At 35.7% G+C, this 19,801-nt stretch overlaps 3 protein-coding genes across 3 annotated transcripts; 2 read left to right on the plus strand and 1 right to left on the minus strand.

The window, feature by feature from the left end:
- Nucleotides 1-764: 764 nt before the first annotated feature.
- On the plus strand, nucleotides 765-4,308 carry LOC149952711 (uncharacterized). The gene is made up of 6 exons (XM_090168750.1): nucleotides 765-1,266; nucleotides 1,327-2,657; nucleotides 2,725-3,240; nucleotides 3,314-3,511; nucleotides 3,569-3,713; nucleotides 3,947-4,308. Exons 1-6 carry the CDS (start codon nucleotides 1,101-1,103, stop codon nucleotides 4,261-4,263), a joined length of 2,673 nt encoding a protein of 890 aa, XP_090024876.1. The 5' UTR covers nucleotides 765-1,100; the 3' UTR covers nucleotides 4,264-4,308.
- Nucleotides 4,309-4,389: 81 nt separating this feature from the next.
- Nucleotides 4,390-10,833, plus strand: LOC149952712 (uncharacterized). The gene is made up of 3 exons (XM_090168754.1): nucleotides 4,390-4,711; nucleotides 4,773-6,043; nucleotides 6,105-10,833. The coding sequence occupies exons 1-3, from the start codon at nucleotides 4,625-4,627 to the stop codon at nucleotides 10,588-10,590; spliced, it is 5,844 nt and encodes a 1,947-aa protein (XP_090024880.1). The 5' UTR covers nucleotides 4,390-4,624; the 3' UTR covers nucleotides 10,591-10,833.
- Nucleotides 10,834-10,837: 4 nt separating this feature from the next.
- On the minus strand, nucleotides 10,838-13,671 carry LOC149952713 (uncharacterized). Its single transcript, XM_090169796.1, has 3 exons — nucleotides 13,573-13,671; nucleotides 10,912-13,493; nucleotides 10,838-10,870 (listed from the first exon to the last, which is right to left on the minus strand). Coding segments are annotated over exons 1-3 (2,616 nt in total). The 5' UTR covers nucleotides 13,574-13,671.
- Nucleotides 13,672-19,801: the final 6,130 nt, after the last annotated feature.

Genomic DNA, 19,801 nt, shown 5'->3' on the forward strand with positions numbered 1-19,801 from the left:
TTATTGAGAATACAGGCAAAACTAGAAACAAGCCCAAATTAGTATTAATGTTTTTCAAAATTTAAATTTAGCGCTTTTGTAGTTTAGCAGTTTATAGTTAGATGGCGACCTTGTCTGAATGTCATAAATACGCTTCGGCTTTTGCGTCGTTTTTGGCGGTTTATACGGAATAGAAAGCGTTATATTTATTTTTCCCAATCTATAGAATTTATTAACCTTACTTATTGCAATAGATTAGAAGCTACGAAAAAATAATCATGTAACGAGCTGTAGTTTTTATAATTCAAGAACAAGCTAAGATTTTTTTTGTTTTTGAATCAATCAATCAATAGGCTTATTTCGTCCATTTGTTAATGGTTTTTCATTCTGAAGTTTAATTAGTAACTTAAGGCAAAAAGCTATTCATAATGATGAAAATGAATACAAAATATAATATAAAACATTCTTATATTTTTTGAAATTGGTATGCTTTTAAAATGTTATTTTCCATTTAGTAAACATTTTAATTGTGGTTTTATAATATTTTATGTTGTTTTAGTTATTTAATTATGGTTTCAGTTGCAACATGGACGCCATATAATTGCGTCCATGGTTGCAACATGGACTAATTATTAATTAGTACATGGTTGCAATAATTTTTCCCATAAAAACACTTTTCTGTAAAAGACAGACAACAGCGGCCCATAACTTTACCAAACATTCCAAAGATAAATCATAGTATATATCAGCTTATCAGGTTTCGGGTGTTAGTGAAGTCAAAGTAGTGACTAGAAAAAACAAGGAGGAAGTTGAAACCTTGTCGAAACTACCAACTACCTACCGTGGGTGTAGAAGAATAAATTAGATTTAATGGCGGCAATGGCTTTCAAAGGAAATTATTTTATATTTTTCTAGTAAAGATTCCTATTGATTTTATCGGGCCTAATATAGTACTATTCTTCTTAGTTATTAACTTATTCCAAAATAAAATATCAATAAATTACCTCTAAAATTGGGTAAGGAATGCGCTTTCTGTCACCCGAGCTAGTGCCGTAAGCCTTGGTAGTGCTAAACGGTTCAGTACATTAGTAATATCTTTTATATTGAGTTTTAAAGTAAATATGTCGTACGTATTAAATAGTATGATAGATCGGTATAAATGCCCAGAAGACAATTCCGCTAATATGTTGTGTATGGGAGTTCAAGCCCCACCAGGGCCAGCACCTACTACATACGCAATACCAATTACGACTAACCATATTCCAATGGATATGGGTCATGATATTGGTAAGCAATTATATAATTCAGGGATATGTAACAAATATTATAAACTGTTGTTTATTATAGCTTTGCATCACTTTAACACCACCCCTTCTAATGACAACACCAATAACAGTCATCATAATATGGCAAATAATATGAATATGAACCTCAATCATAATGTTCCTGGAAACAATCTTGTTACAAATCACAATATCACAAATAACATGACCAACTTAACAAATAATGGTGCTGTTAACATTACGAGCAATCTTATGCCTAATGTCAATGCTGTAGAACCAGAACCAACAAAAAAGACCAAGAAATTTCGAGATCCCTTCAAGAAAAAGGACTATTTGTGCGAGGACTGTGGAAAACAGTTGTCTAGCAGTTTTCAACTAAAGAATCACAAGAGAACCCATACAGGGGAAAAGCCTTTCATTTGCGACAGTTGTGGCAAAGCTTTCATATCAACAGGTTCTCTCAAATCTCATCTACGCAAAGTTCATGACGTAAAAAACCCTAAACTGACCTATCAATATGCAAAATCAGGCCGACCCAAAACTTCTAAACCAGTGGGCCTGACTTTCAACTGCGATATATGTGCTAAAGAGTTTCAGAAACGAAAAAATTTAAGCTCTCATCGTAGATTGCATTTTCCCAAGCGCCATTTTTGCACTTTCTGCAACAAAGCCTTTCATAAGAAAACAAATTTGTCTCTGCATTTAAATATCCATTTGGGACGCAAGCCTTATGTTTGCAAAGTTTGTAATAAAAGTTTCTGTGCCAAATCTAACCTAACCAGCCATGAGAAGATCCATTCAACTGAAAAACCGTTTCAGTGCAATCTGTGCGAGAAATCCTTCATCTCCAAACTCTATCTGAAATATCATTGTAGAAATCATCAATATACCGATAGAAAAGACAACTACTGTTTAAAATGCAAAAGGCAATTTAGTAACGTACTTCACTATAACACACATTTGGTCAACCATCACAGACAAAATCCTAAAACTAAACCATACGCCTGCAGCAAGTGCCGTATTTCTTACTCTCAACGTAATAGTTTGAAAGAACATTTGAAAAAGTATCATCCTGAAACCCAGGGTGATTTTAAAGCATTGGATCCCACCAAATGCACGTCAGCCTTAAAGATGGTTAAAGAATCCTTCGATCTTGAAAAATTAACAGAGAAAGTTATAGAAAGTGGTGTTTTTCTGTGCAAAGTGTGCTTCGCTTCATATTCCAAAAAACTCTTGTTAGATAAACACATTTCTTTAAAACACCCGAAGTATGAAGAAGAGGTTGAATTGGTTAATAAACGATTGGACAAAGAAAATCTCAGGAAAAAGAATATCACTTTGCCAAAAATGCTTGGCTATGTTTGCAAATTGTGCCTAATACCCTACACCATGAAGGTACGGTATAGAAAATTAACTTTCAAACATGTTTTAAAAGTAATTAAAAATATTTTTTTTATTACAGATTCATTTAATGAAACATATCTCCAAAATTCACCCAGAATTGTACAAGGAAGAAATGCCAGTTCCCAAAAATGAATTGGATAATATCGTTGGTGGGATTAATAAAAATCATACTGTAGCCACAAAGCAGAATGCAATAGAAAAAGAGTTCCTAAAGGAAAATTTTATTGAGGGCTTGGAGGATGATAATACTGAAGATCTTATACCAGATCCCACACCGTCTAGTAGTAGGCCAAGAAGAACGAGTGTTGTTGAATCCAAGAAAGACCCCGTTCCTATTGAAGATGCCTTGGATTTTGATAAATCTGATTCTGATGATAATTTTGGTGCAAATGACGACTTTGATAACTTTGACGATTCAGCCTCGGATCATTGCGAAGTTATTTCTCCAGATGTGTCAAAAATGGATATTACCGCTGACAATGCTGATGATGATGTTGATAATCTATACACTGATGTACCGAATGAATTGCAAGTGTTTTATTGCGATAATTGCCTCTCTTGCTATTCAATGAAGGTAAAAATAAATTGTCTTTGGTTTTTATCCGTTATTGTAACTACTAATGTATATTTTTTATTTTAAATTTTAGATTCACTTGAAAAAACATTATGCAAAAATGCATCCCGAAAATACAGCGAAGATTGAACAGCTAACTAAAGAGATAGAAGCTGAGAAACTTGCGAAGAAAAAACCAAAAGTTACGAAGAAGAAAGAAAATTTAATAGTGTGTGATTTGTGCTCTAAAGTTTTCCCCAATCGCGTTAATCTGAAGCTTCATTACACTCAGGTTTGTGCTTTAAGTGAATATTTTAGATTCCAAGACATAAAACTCTTTTAATTATAGGTTCATATCGGGGACAGACTTTATAATTGCGATTCCTGCACTCAAACTTTTAAAACAAAAAAACATCTACGAAGGCATCAGTTGGTTCATTCAGATGAAAGGGCATTTACTTGCGAGACGTGTGATACTAAATTTAAATACAGAGGTACTTACTCGTATACTTTTCATATAAGCGAATAGATAGATTGATAGTAATCCAATATTTTAAGTGTTGAAAATTACTCAAATTCCTAGACAATAGAGCTGACATTTTATTTGAAGATAAGTTTCTACTCTTAGTTTTAACATTAGAAAAACACATAGCTACGATGTTTTCTTTCTGAATCTTTCTTTTTTGTATAATTTTACCCTTCACTAATTTATATATATTTTTTAAAGATGGTTGGAAAAGACATATTAAACGAGGCTGCACTGGAAAACCAGCTACGGAAAAGAAAAGAAGAGGAAGACCACCTAAAAAAGTGGATAATTTTGAAAAATTAGACTATGATGATGATCGAAATAATGAGGAATTAAACAAATTTGAAGAAGAACCAAGAAGTAAACGTAAAACTAGGGAGCCGAAGAAAGTGATATTACATGAAATGGACGAAGATGACATTGACTCTACAGAAATAACAGAGGAATCTGATGATGATTCTGATGATGAATATATGCAGAACAAGAGACGTAAACGAACACCTAGAAAAAAATAATATTTTATGTTTGTATATGAATAAAACGTTCTTTTTTAACCCATTTTAAAATTGTGTTTCCTTATTTCAGTAAAAAAAAAATTAGTATAGGCCTAGTTCTAAACATATCCAATGTATATACTTTTTTTTGGAAACCTCATGTATATACTATACTGAGGGGCTGTAAAAAAATTTAGGGTGGGGGAGGTGGAATGTTTTTTTTTGTTGGAAATTCGTTGATGTTTTTAGGGCGAGAGAAGCTTATGAAAAAGGGATATGTAGGCTTAGTCCAAGCTGCACCAACAACATTGAACATCATGCCAGTAAATTATTGATCATCTAGATTTCTTGATTAAATTAAGAATTTTTTTAATTACTCAATATGGAATGGCCCACCATTGTTCCAAATTTTTTAAATCAACCTACCCAAGAGGGAATAAATTATTCGGCCCTTATAGGCCTTGGCACTGTAAGTTTTTGGTTGACCAAGTAGTCTCCCTTAATTTTTATTATTTAATTAATTTTTATAGAGCCAGCACCAAAATCATCATCATCATCATCACCACCATCCTCTTGTCAATTTTGATACATCTAATAGAATTGGAGTTTTGCCAAACAGTTCTAACAACCGTTATATTGAAAATCAACCAGTACCTCCGACTGTTGTGACTTCATCAAGCGTTTTACCTTCAAATCACGGCCTAGCTCGCGGTTTCTCAAACCATAACAACAACAGCAATGCAAGTAGCAATAATCAGTCTGAGAGTCACATTGTTCAGAACCCAGTGCGAACATTTGCAAGACCAGAAAAGTTGGTGGTTCCTACCAAGCACTCATATTTTGAGTGTGATGGATGTGAAGAGAGATTTGAGCATGAGGAAATGCTTACGGAACATTTGCGGCATTATCATAAGGAAACTGAAGTGTATCCTTGCCACATTTGCAATGACAAGTTTGCTAAAAAGAGCTTATTACAACATCACCACCGCAGACAACACAATATTGAAGCCCCCAGAAAAACCAAAGTTATTAAACTTGAAGATGGTTTGTTTGGTTGCGCTATTTGTGACGCTACTTTTGATAAGCTGTTTAAAGCGTATAATCATAGATTGAGACATTTTCCAAAAAGGCACACATGTAACATTTGTGATCAGTCCTTTTATGAGTTAAAAAATCTCAAACAACATTTGGAAAAACACTCGCGAATTCCTAAAAGGCGACCCAAACCGATGCCAGAGAAGAAATTTAGCTGCGATTTGTGCTCCACTAAAGTGTCAACTAAATCTTCTCTTAAGATTCATCAAAGAGTTGTTCATCAGGGTATAAAACCTTACAATTGTCACGTGTGCTCTAGAGGTTATTGGAAATTAAAGGATCTACAGGCCCATTGCTCTAAGAAACATCAATGTGAAGCTATACGCAAGCCCAAAATTATTAGAGATAAAACTAAAAAAGCTAAGATGAATAAGAAGAAAAGAATTAGACTGCCCAATGGCCAAGGACAAACACGTAAATCCCGCCAATCCAAGCACGCCGCATTTATAGACGCAAAATTTTTATGCGAACACTGCAGTCACTCATTTACCAGCAGGAATCAGTTTGAAATTCATCTCAGAAGCCACATGGAGGATAAGACAGTTCCGTGTTGGTTATGTGATGAACATTTTGAGAGTGAAGAACTTATGAATGGTCACTTAAAAGAGGCTCACAATCAAACCCCAATAAGGAATGATGCTAAAAGGTCTGAAAATGGACTTTATGAATGTGCAGATTGTGAGGAGTCTTTTGCCAAAGTCTTGAGGTAATAGTATTATTATTATTTTTAAAATTTAAAATTTTTAACACATTTATTTGTTTACAAGGTACTATCACCATCGATTAAAGTACCATGATGATAAAAGAATTACGTGTTCAGTCTGTGGAAAAGGATTTGTGGAAAAATTAAACTACAAAACTCATCTGAACACTCACAGTGGAGCTAAGCCATACGCTTGTGGTTGGTGCAAAGTATCATTCGCAGCTAGAGCTAATTTGAACATTCACATTATCAGAAGCCATTACCGGTTCAACCCTCTTTGGTGCTCCCCTTGCAATAAAATATTTGCGACTCAGGAAGCTAAAGATATTCACAAAATGGAACACGAAGGAAAATTTCCCTTTATGTGTGAAAAATGTTACAGAGGCTTCAAACAGGATGAAGAATCTGATTACAAATCTCATCTATCAAACTTTCACAAGCCACCATTGGAAAAGAAGTACGCCTGCCATTATTGTAGAAGATCCTACGCGGAGCCAAGAACACTGAAGAAGCATTACGCTATATGTCGTAGACCTCGCAATCCCATATACGTTTGTAAATTCTGTCCCAGGTCCTACTCTAACTTTTCTTCATTGAGAAAGCACTATACATGGTGTACGGAAAATGTAGAAAAATGGATGCCCCCGAAAAGGGACCCAAGAATTAAAACAAAAGATGTAGAAATCCCAGAAAATGTCAGTGAAGTGCAAGTTATGGAGGACTTTGTCTGCAAAATTTGCTTTTTTGCTTTTCCTGACAAAGATAAAGTAGAGGAACACGTCACAACAAAGCATCCTAATAACAATCTCCCCCAGGGATATGTTTGCTGCTTGAGAAACAGGGATGAGCCCCGAGATTATGAAAAAACTGATGACATAATATCTAAAGAACCTGAAATTTTTGTTAAGCTCATTACTTTCTTCTGCGAAATATGCATGATCCCTTACTATTCTATGAGCTTGTTAACAGCTCATGTTGGCAAATACCATGCTTCTTTCAAGAAAAGAATTCAAGAACTTGTTGAAGAAACTGCGAAATGTCATCCTGAGAGTGTGGAACCTTATGTGACCCACAGTAGATTTATGAGAAAAAGCAATCAAACTGAAAATAACTCTACTAAGAAATCTATGGAAAGCGATGCAAACTCTGATTCAGATGATGGCAACTCCAAAACTGAAGACAGTGAAGCTTCTGAAGATGATGACGGTGAAGAAGAGGAAGAAGGAGGTGAAGACGAAGAAGAAGTGGAATCAGAAAATGATTCTGTATCGGATGAAGACTATGGCAAAGCGAAATCAAAGAAGAAAGTCACAGTGAAAGTAACACCACCTACCAGAAAGAGTGCTCGTCTCAGTAGAAATCTGGTTGAAATGAATGAAGAATCAAATGAGGAAACTGATCTACGGTGTAAAGTGTGCAATATTTCCTATGCCAGACAATTTTATTTGAATAAGCATATTGAGAAATACCATCCTAATTATCCGGAAGTTGATGGTAAAGGAACTTCAAAAGCAGTTTCAAGCCAGCTTCAATGTAAAATTTGCAAAACTGTCTATGTGTTGAAAACTGCTCTTGAAAAACACATTGAACAATATCATCCTCACTACCCCAATCAAAGCCCTGAAGAAATAACAACCGAAGCTAACATGGCAGAAGATGCTTTATTGGGGTTGACTAAATATAAGTGCCCAATATGCCCAATTTCTTACTCAAAAGAAATTTTTTGGGTTCGCCATATGGAGCAGTTTCATCCTGATTATACTGTCGATAAAGATAAATCTCAGGAACAAACCTCATTGCCATCTAAATCATCTCGTGAAAAACTTCTTGAAAGGGCAAAACGTATGTTGAATAAAAGTGAAAATCAAGATGAAGCTGGAGATAAAAAAACTTTTCAATGTAAATTGTGTAAAATTGAATACAAGAAAATAATGTATTTGGAAAAGCACATTGAAAAATGGCATCCTGATTATCATGATGCGAATATGGATTCCCAGCAATTAGATACTTTTGATTATTATTGTGAGCTCTGTCTTATGCCATATTTGATGCAATCTAATCTAATTAATCACTATCAGAAATATCATCCCGATTATTATGAAGAGTACATAAAAGCTAGAACCAAACCTGATACTAAAGAAACTAGTACAGCTGATAATCAAGACTCTAACGCAACTGAAATAGTTGAAGCACAGCTACAGGCGAATAGTCATACTTTTGCGCCGGAAAATCAGTCTGACAACTTGGAAAACTCAAATGTGTCTGTCAATTCTTCGAATAGTACAAGCATTCAGCATCAGACCAATGTTGTCAGTCAAAACTTAACAAATAACTCTGGCAATAATGTTCCGCCCCTGCACACGAACAATCAAATTCCCTCACATAATGCTGGTATCCGCAATTTGGATCCTGTCATTCCATTCAATCACTCTGTTCCACCTAACAGAAATAATTGTTTGTACCAAGGAACCTCTCACAATATGGAAAATAGGAATTCCATGAGTCATGTAGGGCCTACTCATGGGATTGAAAATAGAAATATCATTGGTAACGTTCAACAACCTACTGGGTTCCAGAATTGCTATATGCAGCAACATCATTTAGGTCATCATACCAATAATTCGGTACAGAACACCACTTCCCACTCTCACAATGCTCCTCATTCCCACTCTCACAATGCTTCTCATTCCCACTATCCTACCTATCAAAATCCATGTGATGGTTTGGGCTTTTTAGACAACCATCCACCACCTCAGAGAGAACCACACATGCCAAACCCAGCTCATCATACAAGAGTCGAAGGAATGTCTCAAGCCTCTCAACCAAACGCTGGAGGAAGAAACGTTTATTTCGATATTTCGATGAACAACGTGACAGACTTCTCGTACTGGGATAGAGTCATTGGACAACCGCAAAATGTCATAAATAACCCTGTAGCTCCTTATGGTATGGACACTTATGGAGGAGCAAATACCATGACTCAACCTACAACCCTTTTCAATTCTGATCAGAACAATATCAGACCCATGGAGAATAATCCAAGCTTTCAGAATTTACCAAACAGTGGAAGTAATAATGCCTCTGTTAATCGTTCACACCAAGATTCGGATGGTGAAGATCCATTTGATATCCCTGATACTGGCTTTGCAATCAACTATGATTCGGATACGTGTGATGATCCAAAACTTAAGGAACCACCTGAAAACAAAGATACTTCTAAATCTAATGCTCCAACAGAAGAGAAAGGAAGTAATAAGTATGAAGATCAATTTCTTCAGTTTTCTAAGACAAATGCTGCAAATGATGGCGATGCGGCTGAGGGAAAAGATGTGGATAATTTGGCAGAGGTCAGAAGCAAAGCGTTTTTTTGTAAGAAATGTCCCATGTACTACTTGAGAGACCATTTCTTGAGCACTCACTATAAAAAGGAACATCCTGAATACTGGAAGGAGTATGAATTGGAAAAAGCTGTAAAAATTGTCAACTCCAAAAATTTTGCTGAAAATACTGTAAATGAGGATGGGAAACCTCTCCCCTGCAAAATATGTTCAGAGACATTTGAATCCCATGCTAGACTCTTAAAACATTACACAAATAGTCACATAGAACACCCTGATGCCCTGGGACACATTGAAGTTTTAGTGGCAGCTATAAAGGAGAAAAATGCCCCAAAAACATCTTCAGATCGTTTTACGTGCGAGTTCTGTAGCAAGACGTTTGTCCGAGAACTTTACGTTAAGAATCACATTAAAATCGTTCACATGAAAATAAAACCCTTTCATTGTTCAATCTGTTCCCAAAGTTTCAGCAGTTTATACTCCAGACAACGACACGAGGCTAAAGTACATAGCGAAGCAGGGGAGGGAGCTTTTGTTTGCTTCACATGTAATGCCAATTTCAAATCAACCACCTCGTTACTGGCCCATCAGAGAGTTACTAAATGCGTCCAAGAGGATGGTAATCAGTTCCAGAAGGAACAGAAAAAGCCTAAACGACGGGCATCTACTAGAGCTGGTCTGGCGAAGAAAAAGAAATCTAAGGGAAAAGTGGAAGACAGTTCGAGTGGTAGTGAAAATGGAGGGACAGAGGGCGAAGAAGAAGTTATACCAACACCCACTACCCGCACTAGAAAACCAAGAAATGTGATCAGCTTTATTGATGAAAATCCTTCCGATGAGGATATGGAAGAAATAACAGAAGTTACTAAGAAAGGGAAAAGGGCAAGGAAAATAACTCCTTCCAAAAAGGAGGAAGAAACAATCATTGAATCCTCAGTTTCCCAGGAAAAAACTAATAAAGCTATCAAGGTAAAAATTAAGAAAATTAGGGACACAAAGGAAGATGAAGAATCAAGGGTAACCGAAAAAGTACCTCCGGAAGGTAAGAATCGAAAAAGAAAGGGAAAGGATGGGGATAAAACGTACCAGACAGGTGGTAAATCTGACAAGTATTTTCACAAACGTAAAATCGTTAAACCTGTGGGTATTGCTTTGGAAAGATTGGACTTGGGAGACGCTGAGGCTAGTGATACCGAGGCTTCCAAAGACTAATTCCCAAAACTTTCCAAACATTAGCTCTCAAGATGTTATTATCACTTAATGAAAAAAAAAATATTGCTTGTATTGTCTGGTATTCCGGTAAAATTGTATTTTAGTTTTAAACATAGATGCCATAATGGTAATTTTTTTTATTATAATTATTAAAGGTACTATTAACAGAACTGAAAGTGATTTTAATTGTTGCAGACTATGACCATTAATAATATAAAGTTAACATGTAAAAATATTGTGAATTTCATTACAAGTGTAGTTTTCTCACACCAAGCTTTAGCTTAATTTTTTTTTTTCTTCAGAATGTTTTTATTTATTTACTTCTCTTTTATAAATTTCTTCATCCAGTTTCTGAACTACAATAGACATAGGATTTACAATATTATTATCGTAAAAATATTGAAAAGAGTGAGGACTACTCTTTCTCGCAAATTCGTGTTTAATACCCTCCGAATTAGAATTTTTAACATTCGGTGATCCAGAAATACTATCACCTTCACTTTTTCTTGCAATTTTGTGTTTAATAGCCATCGAATTAGATTTTTTATTTGTTTTTTTGTTCAAATGTGATTTTGATTTAATATCACCACCTTTTTGACTAGAAAATTTTGGATTTCCAACCTTAATATCTAGAAACTTGAAACTTTTTCCACATACAGCTTTCTTCATTTTAGAAAATGTGTGGGAGGGTTTGTTTACCTTTGAGGTATTAATTTTTTCCCTACGGGATGCATTTAATTTCATTTTTAATAATATTTCTTCAACATTAATTGGCTTCCTTGGTCTACCTCTCTTTTTCTTAACTGGTGGGTTTACATCATGGCTTTCGGGTTTATCAAAAATGTGCAGTGATTCCATGGTGGAAAATACAGGCAAGTGATATAATTGGGCATATTTGAAATTACTTTGTGAATGATTAACAGAACGTTTAGGAAAAATTTCCTCCATTGTGGGAAATGGCATAGTTTCTAATTTTGGAGTAAGCAATGGTAAAACATCATCCACGTTTACTGATAATGGTATATCATAACTTTTTTCAGATTCAACACTGATACTATCCATTTTTGAAAGATCCTTCGAATTGCCTACTAATTTTTTATTAGTATTCAATATGGGTGATTGGTTATTTGTAGTGTTTTTTCTAATTTTTTTAGCTTCTACCTGCGAATGCGAATAGTTTCTTGATAGTTTTGGTTCTGTTTTAATTTTAGTCAAACTGCTAACATTAGTATCCGCTCCTTTTGGTAGTTCAGAATCTCTTACAGGAGGATTTATTGAGATTAAAGCATCATTGTAGACAAAATCTGGCAAAATTTTTGGCTTCCTTTTTCTATTTGATACTGTAGTAGTTTCATTTATAGTTAGAGTGTGGTTTTTAATAGTTGACTTCTTATTGACCTCTGTTTTTTCACTGTTGTTTGTACGTTTTGATGAATTCAGGCTGTTAGCAGAAATATTAGCTTTGCCTTTGGTCCTATTTTGGGTATCTGGCAAGGTACCCTCTGTTTGTTTAGCTGTATTCTCTTTTAATGTGTAAACGTATTCCTCTAACATGACAGGTTTGCTTTTTCTATTGCTTATTCGCCTTTTTTGTTTGGGTTGATTATGTTTAAGTAGTTTTAATTCATCTTTTGAAGAATATTTTAATTTTAACCTCGGAGATATTTTTGATGAGCAATTTTTGGGGTGATTTATATTGTCATTTTGTTTCGGTGAGACAGCAATTCTTTGGGCAACTATATTTCTAATGAATGGTTTAATTATTTTATAATTAGAACTTCTAGGCTGTGACATATTGGTAATATTAGATGTTTTGGTAGTTATCAAAGTTGGCAATTTCTTAACCGCTGATTTTTGAGATTTGCTGGAACTTTTTCTGCTAATTTTGTTGCTTTTTTTGGGCTGCTTAACCAATTTTGGATTTGATGGTGAAAGTTTAAGCAAAGCTTTTGAATTATACAATTTGTCCCTTTTAATTCTGGTTACTTTCCTAGTTTGGTGTTCATTTTTAAAAGGAAATTTTGTATCTATAATCTTAGCATTACTTTTTACCACTTTACTACAGACATTGGTTTGAAGCTCCCTAATAAAATTTTCAAATTTCTTTGGTTTAGGCAACCTTTTACTCTCGCGTTTTACTGGTGTAGTTGCAGTTGTGTTTTCATTAATGTCTAATATAGGTGTCTTTGAATTATTATGTTTAGTTGTTGGCTTAGGAGAGATTTTCTTCTGATCTGGGGCTGATGTTTTAAAGTCATTATTTTCTGAACCAATAGCTATGTTTTCCATGATGATTTCTTTAGGACTCTCCACTGTATTTTCAATTACATTTTCCCCACTGTCAATAGGTGCTTCTACCATATTTTCCATAAAAGCATAGACAGGGTCATCTGGCATATCTGCAACTGATTCATCTTCAGTTTCTTCTAATATAGGATGCTTTTCATTGTAATGATTTATCAATTCCCTTTTACGGTAATAAATTTTGTGACAAATTTCACAATTTAACTTTGTTGGCTTTTTATATTGATGTGTTTTTTTACGACTCTCTTCTACTAATAACGCTGTAAGCTTGTCAATTACAGCCTGGTTGGTTGGATGAACTTCCTGATAGTGTATTTTTAGTCGAAATCCATGCATGTAAAAGGTAGGGCATAATTCGCAATACCAAACATTTGTGGCTTTTGTTTCTTGATCAAGAATATTTTGAGGTGACTCAATAGGTTTTTCTGGTACAAACTGCGCTCCCCTGTCCAAATATTTATCATATGACGCTTTTGAGAATTCAAGGAATTTATTTACAAATCCATTTTCAGATTTTTCGCTCCCTGCATCACTAGACGTTGGGTCGTCATTTTCCCACTCTTCATCATCTATTTCATGAGAACGTTTGCCAAAATGCACTGCAGATTCAGTAGACTTCACATTTAACTGAACACTTTTACTATCTAACGTATCCATTAGTACTTAAGTTCAAATTACTTTACTAATGAGCCACAGCTGAGATCTAGTCTCGAACTTTTTCGGCAGCCTCGGTAACTGCTACAGCAGCAGCTTGCAGGCACTCGTGTAGTCGTGTTTTGTAATTTTGATTTTTTTAAATAAAACTACGGCCATCTTCGATAAGGATTATTGAGACGATAAGAATATCACCATAGACAATATAATTATATAGGTTATAGGTTATTTATTTCCGTATGAAAATACACTCTATGGAACAGAGTCACTGGCTCCGTAGTGGAGCCTAGCAGAAGAACAGAAGTACAGAACACAAATTACACAAATAAGCGTCAATTAAACAGTAAAAAGTAAAAATGGGTTAAAGATAATATCACGAGTACAATATATATATATATTGTCTATGGTAGAATATTAAACAACGCGAAAAAGTAAAAGAGGCCAAACTTTGGAGGGATCTTTATAATAGTAAACTTTCGAAGAATAAACGCCGTACTTCAGCCATTTTTGGTTGCGGCGTTTGTATATTCCGCTCGATATTTTTTTCATAAATTATGTTAAGGAGTTCTATAGCCCAAAGACTATATATACACTTTCAAGCGTATATATAGTCTTTGGTATAGCCCAACCTCCCATTAAGCGAAGTATCGTCTGCTCAGCGTTGCCAGACGTACTATAATTATTGTACAAAACAATAATTTTAGCTTAAAATTTTGGTTGTACCATAATTTTAGGCTTGTACAATATTATACGCGTATTTACAATAATTTTAAAGTTGTGTACCATAATTTCAATAATTTTAGTTTAAAGTGTTGGTTGCACGAAATTTTAGCTATGGCTAATTAATGCTTCATTAGAAAGAGCAAAACATTTTATAGTAAATACAGAAAATTTCATCAAAATCGGTTTAGTGGTCTTTGAATTATTATAAAAAGAAGTCGAAATCGCCGAAACGCTCGATTTCTACCATTTCGACGAAATGGTGGAAATCGAGCTTTTCGGCGAATTTCCAGACTTTCTCGGCACCCATGACGTCAGAAAATGCGAAGCGTATCATTGGCTAATTGTTTGTAATACATTTCTTTACATCTTGGATTAAAAGCGGGTTGATTTAACACCTAGGAAAAAGTTCTACGCGGTAGTAATTGAAATAGGCATACACAAGCCTACGTAGTAGAAAAACGATATGAAACCGAAGACTCCTCGTAAATTTTTTGTTAAACGTCGGGTCACGCGTGCCGCTTAGCGCGCCCGTAAAAAAAATATTTTTTAATTCGATAATCAGTGGCGGCGCCAGGAATTTTCGCGAGGGTAGGCAAACCAAATAAATGGGCCCCCGACCCGGGACCCCCCTTTTCTCAACGAAATGCTTCAATAAAATAAAGTACTGATGTACATGACGAACAAAAAAGTTCTAACAACAGTAAAACGAGTCCAAATATAACAGAACTGGTTTTATTTACTAGGAGATACCTAAAAAATTTCTAAATACATTATCGACAATTGTTTCATTGTTATTTATAAATAATTTTATCTCTTGGGACAATTTTGAGACCCTTTCTAGATCAATTTGGGGCCCCTTATAGGGTGATTTTGGGGCCCCTCAAAAATTTTCAGGTAGGCAGTGGCCTACCTGGCCTACCCCCTAGCGCCGCCACTGTCGATAATAAGCCTAATATTATGATTAAAAACCTCTGGTTTGAAAACTTCTACAAGTAAACAGAATCCCTCCACTTCAGTTCCTTCTATTTTAGGAATAAACTACAGCTTTGATTTGCCCCAAATTGCTCGTGCTACGGAGGAGATAAATTCGCCGAAAATTTCAGGATTTTGAGGAGCGAAAAAGGTCAGTTTCGGACTAAAAGTTAATACACTTAGGCTTGGAAATTTGTTTCGACCATGACATTTTTGGAAAGAGAACGTCCTGGGCTTCAAAACAAGCTCGCATTCATTCGTTTTTATTACTATCGATTTTTCGTGCAACTAACACTTTAAGATGTTTTTTCCAGTCTCGTCAGTTTTTTATTTGTTTATGGCAGTTCGGAGAACTTCGGCTTCGGCTGGTTGGGTTCGACGATTTTGGGTTCATAACTAATTTTTAATAAATTCAGTTATACCAAGGACGTTACAGGCGAAAACTATTCGCTAGTTTTGGAGTAATTTTTTAGGAAATAACGAGCAACTTCAAAATACAGTTTGGCTGTTATCATAGAAATCTCATAGGTAACTAGAATGCTGCCGCCTACGGCCGAGCTTGACGCCAGTTCGCCTTGAACCTTCAGCCAATGAGAGGCCGTAGAGTGGTTCCGCCAAGGAGGATAATAATCCTCCTTGGTTCCGTTACTATAGCGGGAGATAGGTGACGTCATTCTCTCCGGTGACATTAAATTCTTGGCAGAACCGCTCTTTGAGCTCTGATTGGCTGAGATCTGGCGTCGTCTGCCACGACGTTTGGGCCATTTGCCAGTTACACGGCAGCATTCTAGTTACCTATGAGATTTCTATGGCTGTTATAGTATGGAAGAAGTTGGTAGTTTGGGGTAAAAGGCATAGAAATCTCATAGGTAACTAGAATGCTGCCGCCTACGGCCGAGCTTGACGCCAGTTCGCCTTGAACCTTCAGCCAATGAGAGGCCGTAGAGTGGTTCCGCCAAGGAGGAAAATAATCCTCCTTGGTTCCGCTACTATCGCGGGAGCTAGGTGAGGTCATTCTCTCTGGTGACATTAAATTCTTGGCAGAACCACTCTTTGAGCTCTGATTGGCTGAGATCTGGCTATCGTCTGCCACGGCGTTTGGTCCATTTGCCAGTTACACGGCAGCATTCTAGTTACCTATGAGATTTCTATGGTAAAAGGTGTACTCTTTTCGTCCCAAAGCGAGCGAATCATAGATATAAGAAATGTATATAAAGGTCTAGATAAATTTCGGGGCGTCTAAGCCTAACATAAAATACGGAATTGACAACTAGCAGACACCGAGGAAGGCACGTGACCAAGAGCTCGAGCTCTCTTAGCATTTTAGTACTAAGTGCTTGACCTTTCCGCAGGCCGTAGTCTTTAGACACCATCTGTTGGTGACTTTTAGTATAATTTTTAAGCAGGAGACAATGGCTCTCGCGACGATAGCACGAGCTTTCTTACCGATAGATAGCGTCTTATAAGGATAGCCTGGAGAAATTACGCGTTTCTGCTAGCTGTCACCTAAGTATTCACTCTCTTTGAAATATTTTATCTAGACCTTTATATACATTTCTTATATCTATGGAGCGAATAGTTTTGGCCTGTAGATAGTTCAAATTTCATTATTTACACTATTAATTTTTGAATTTCCCGCGGCTATTTCGTTTTTCAAGTCTGGCAACGCTGCGTCTGCTGCTGGTTTTGATAACGCTTAGAGCTAACTCCTCTTTTTCAATTTATATAATATCCACGCAATGGATAATAATAAATTAAATATATCAAACTCTGTAGTTAATGAAAAACTACAGAACCACTATGAACGAAAAGAAGGTGATCCAGAATCATCATATTTCTGCAAAGACTGCAACAAAGATTTTGGATTCAATAAGGCTTACATTGAACATTTGAAAATATATCATGATATAAAGAAGCCGTACTCCTGTAGACGATGTAACTTAACATTTTTTGGTACTAAAGGAATGAATTCACATTTGACCAAACACCACAATGAAAAGATTGAGGAAGAAACTGAACCGAGGATCAAAAAGTTGGTGGATGGAACTTATGGATGTTATCGTTGTGATAAGACCTTTAAAAATGCAACATATATATATTCTCATTGGAAATCCCATTTTGAAGAGTGTTTTCTGTGCATACACTGTGATCAAAAATTCAGACTTCCATCTCAATTACGCGTTCATCTGTCAAGCCATAATTCAGGAGACTATAAATTCAAATGCTGTTTTTGCTATAGAAGGTTTAAGGATGAGCAATTGCTAAGCAATCATTTAAAAGATCACGACAAAGAACCAAGTGATAAACCAAAGTGTGACAGATGTGGGAAATGTTTTAAGACTGTATATGTTCTAAGAACCCATCAACGTAAATATTGTGGTAAACCAAGACTAAGAAAAACTTACACCTTTTCCTCGAGAGAGAACCAATCTGCTTGCAAGCCTGAAGAATCTGGAGAATATCTCTGCCACATTTGTTCCATGCAATTCTCAAAAGAAAAAGCTGTAAAATCGCACATTAGAAGAAAGCATCCAGAAAACCACCATTTTTCGTGTCATTTATGTGAACAGAAATTCAATTTTGAAAAATATTTTGATCAGCATTTGAAAATGGTGCATAATTGCAAAATTCCTCAAAAAGTAAAGATGATTGTAGCAGCTAAAAGATCCGAAAAAGGTCTTCTCATATGTGACCTATGTCAGGAACAGCTTCCTGATGCCAGGAAATTGAGAATACACAAAGCTAATCAACACGGGCTATTCAGGAAGGAATGCCCTTATTGCGATAAATGGTTTGTGGAATCAACTGCTTTCAGATATCACCTAAACAGCCATACTGGAAATTTGGAGTTCAAGTGTCATCTTTGCCTAAAAGCATTTGCCTCTCAAGCTAACTTGAATCTACACATGATCACTCATTACAAGAAAAACCCCCTTTTCTGCCGTGGGTGTAGAAAATTGTTTGTTACTCAAGAAAATTTCAAGACTCACATTGAAGAATTTCACATTGGAAAATTTCCTTTCGTTTGTCCAAAGTGTTATATGGGATTTCATGATGTACAAAAATATAAAATTCACATTGATCGGAGTCATAGGAAAGACGCTACTGATGAAGAAAAAAAGTTTTTATGCAGTGCCTGTAACCAGCGGTATTTTAATAAAGACGGGTTTAAAAATCATTTTAAAAGGTGCCAAGGCAAAACAAAAAGAGATTCTTTTGGTAATAAGACCAATAACACCTCAGATCAAATACCTAATTCTGGCAAAAGTCTTCATGAGGATAAAATTAGAGCAACTGAAGCAATTCAGGAGTATCTGTGCAAAATTTGTCTTTGCGTATTTTCTACAAACGCTGGTTTAAATGTCCATTTTGAAGAAGAACATCCTGAAATGGATACTTTGAATGAAACGCTTGTTTGTATAAATATCATATCTGATAGTCAACAATACGGCACAAAGGACAATTATTTCACTTCAGTCTCAATTCCTACTACATACTTATTCTATTGCAAAGCGTGCCATAAATCTATAAGATCGGGGAACGTTTTTGAATGTCACATTCAAACAATGCATCCGTTGTTGTTTAATATTTTGAAACAAGACATTTGCAAATCCTATGAAGATGACGCTCTACAATCGATGAAAAAGGTGCCGGATAAATTATTAAAATCCTTTACTATTGAACAACCTAAAATTTTAACCGAAGATGTGGAGATTGTGGAAGAATTTATTTGTAAAAGATGCTTCTTTGTAGCGTCCGATGTAAGCAATATATTTAGTCATGTAAAATTGAAATGTAACATCAACTTTGAATCAATGGAAATTCTTCGATGCTTAAATTTCAAAGACAAGGATAGGATATACAATCAAGTTGATCAATATTTTTTCCGAAAAGAGAATTACGTACTTAGGAAAGCTAAATTTCTGTGTAAAGTCTGTTATAATTCGCCATACACCACGATAAAAGGCTTCGCACAGCATATTCACATTATTCATCCTAGTTTTGCGAAGCGATACAGAGAGAACTTGTTGGAATTTGAAGATATTTTCGCGCTCTCGACGTCTACTGTCGAATCTGATGTTACTTTTGACGATCTCGACAGTTCCGATGTTGATTTGGAAGATCATGACGAGTTGGAAGACATTTCTTGTCTTTTGAAATCAGCGGATAAGGACGAAATTTCCGGGCCGAGTGAGGTTGATGATAGTATTGTGGAAGATGAAACCGAATCTTTGAATAGGAGGAGGAGGAGTGCTCGTATAAAAACTAAATTTAACGACAGTTCAATTACGAATTTCAAAGGTCCTATTCCCGATTTCTTCAAATGCTCACGCTGCGAGAAAGGCAAGGTTTTCAATTCGTTCGACGCTTTGGAAGATCATTGTGTCGAAGCCCATCCCCATGTGAGATACGAATGCAAAATTTGTACCTCGGTCTTCTTCAACCCCGAAGACTACGATTGCCACCTCGAAAATTCTCATGGTGTAAAAATACCTGAAAACGAGAAGAGCCATAGTCAAACAAACGCCGACTTCAGTAAAAGGTTCGAACCGAAAAT

The sequence above is a fragment of the Leiobunum rupestre genome, chromosome 3 (genome assembly GCF_980474605.1).
Source record: "Leiobunum rupestre chromosome 3, qqLeiRupe1.1.hap1, whole genome shotgun sequence".
Lineage (NCBI taxonomy): Eukaryota > Metazoa > Arthropoda > Arachnida > Opiliones > Sclerosomatidae > Leiobunum > Leiobunum rupestre.

Excerpts from the sequence above, each read along its gene's own strand:
- LOC149952711 (XM_090168750.1), top strand. The coding sequence starts at position 1,101 with ATGTCGTACGTATTAAATAGTATGATAGATCGGTATAAATGCCCAGAA. Across the intron at positions 1,267-1,326 it reads GGATATGGGTCATGATATTG|CTTTGCATCACTTTAACACC; the intron begins GTAAGCAATTAT and ends TGTTTATTATAG. Across the intron at positions 2,658-2,724 it reads TAATACCCTACACCATGAAG|ATTCATTTAATGAAACATAT; the intron begins GTACGGTATAGA and ends TTTTTATTACAG.
- LOC149952712 (XM_090168754.1), top strand. The coding sequence starts at position 4,625 with ATGGAATGGCCCACCATTGTTCCAAATTTTTTAAATCAACCTACCCAA. Across the intron at positions 4,712-4,772 it reads CCCTTATAGGCCTTGGCACT|AGCCAGCACCAAAATCATCA; the intron begins GTAAGTTTTTGG and ends TAATTTTTATAG. Across the intron at positions 6,044-6,104 it reads TCTTTTGCCAAAGTCTTGAG|GTACTATCACCATCGATTAA; the intron begins GTAATAGTATTA and ends TTTGTTTACAAG.
- LOC149952713 (XM_090169796.1), bottom strand. Across the intron at positions 10,871-10,911 it reads AAGAAATTTATAAAAGAGAA|CTAAAGCTTGGTGTGAGAAA; the intron begins GTAAATAAATAA and ends AAAAAAATTAAG.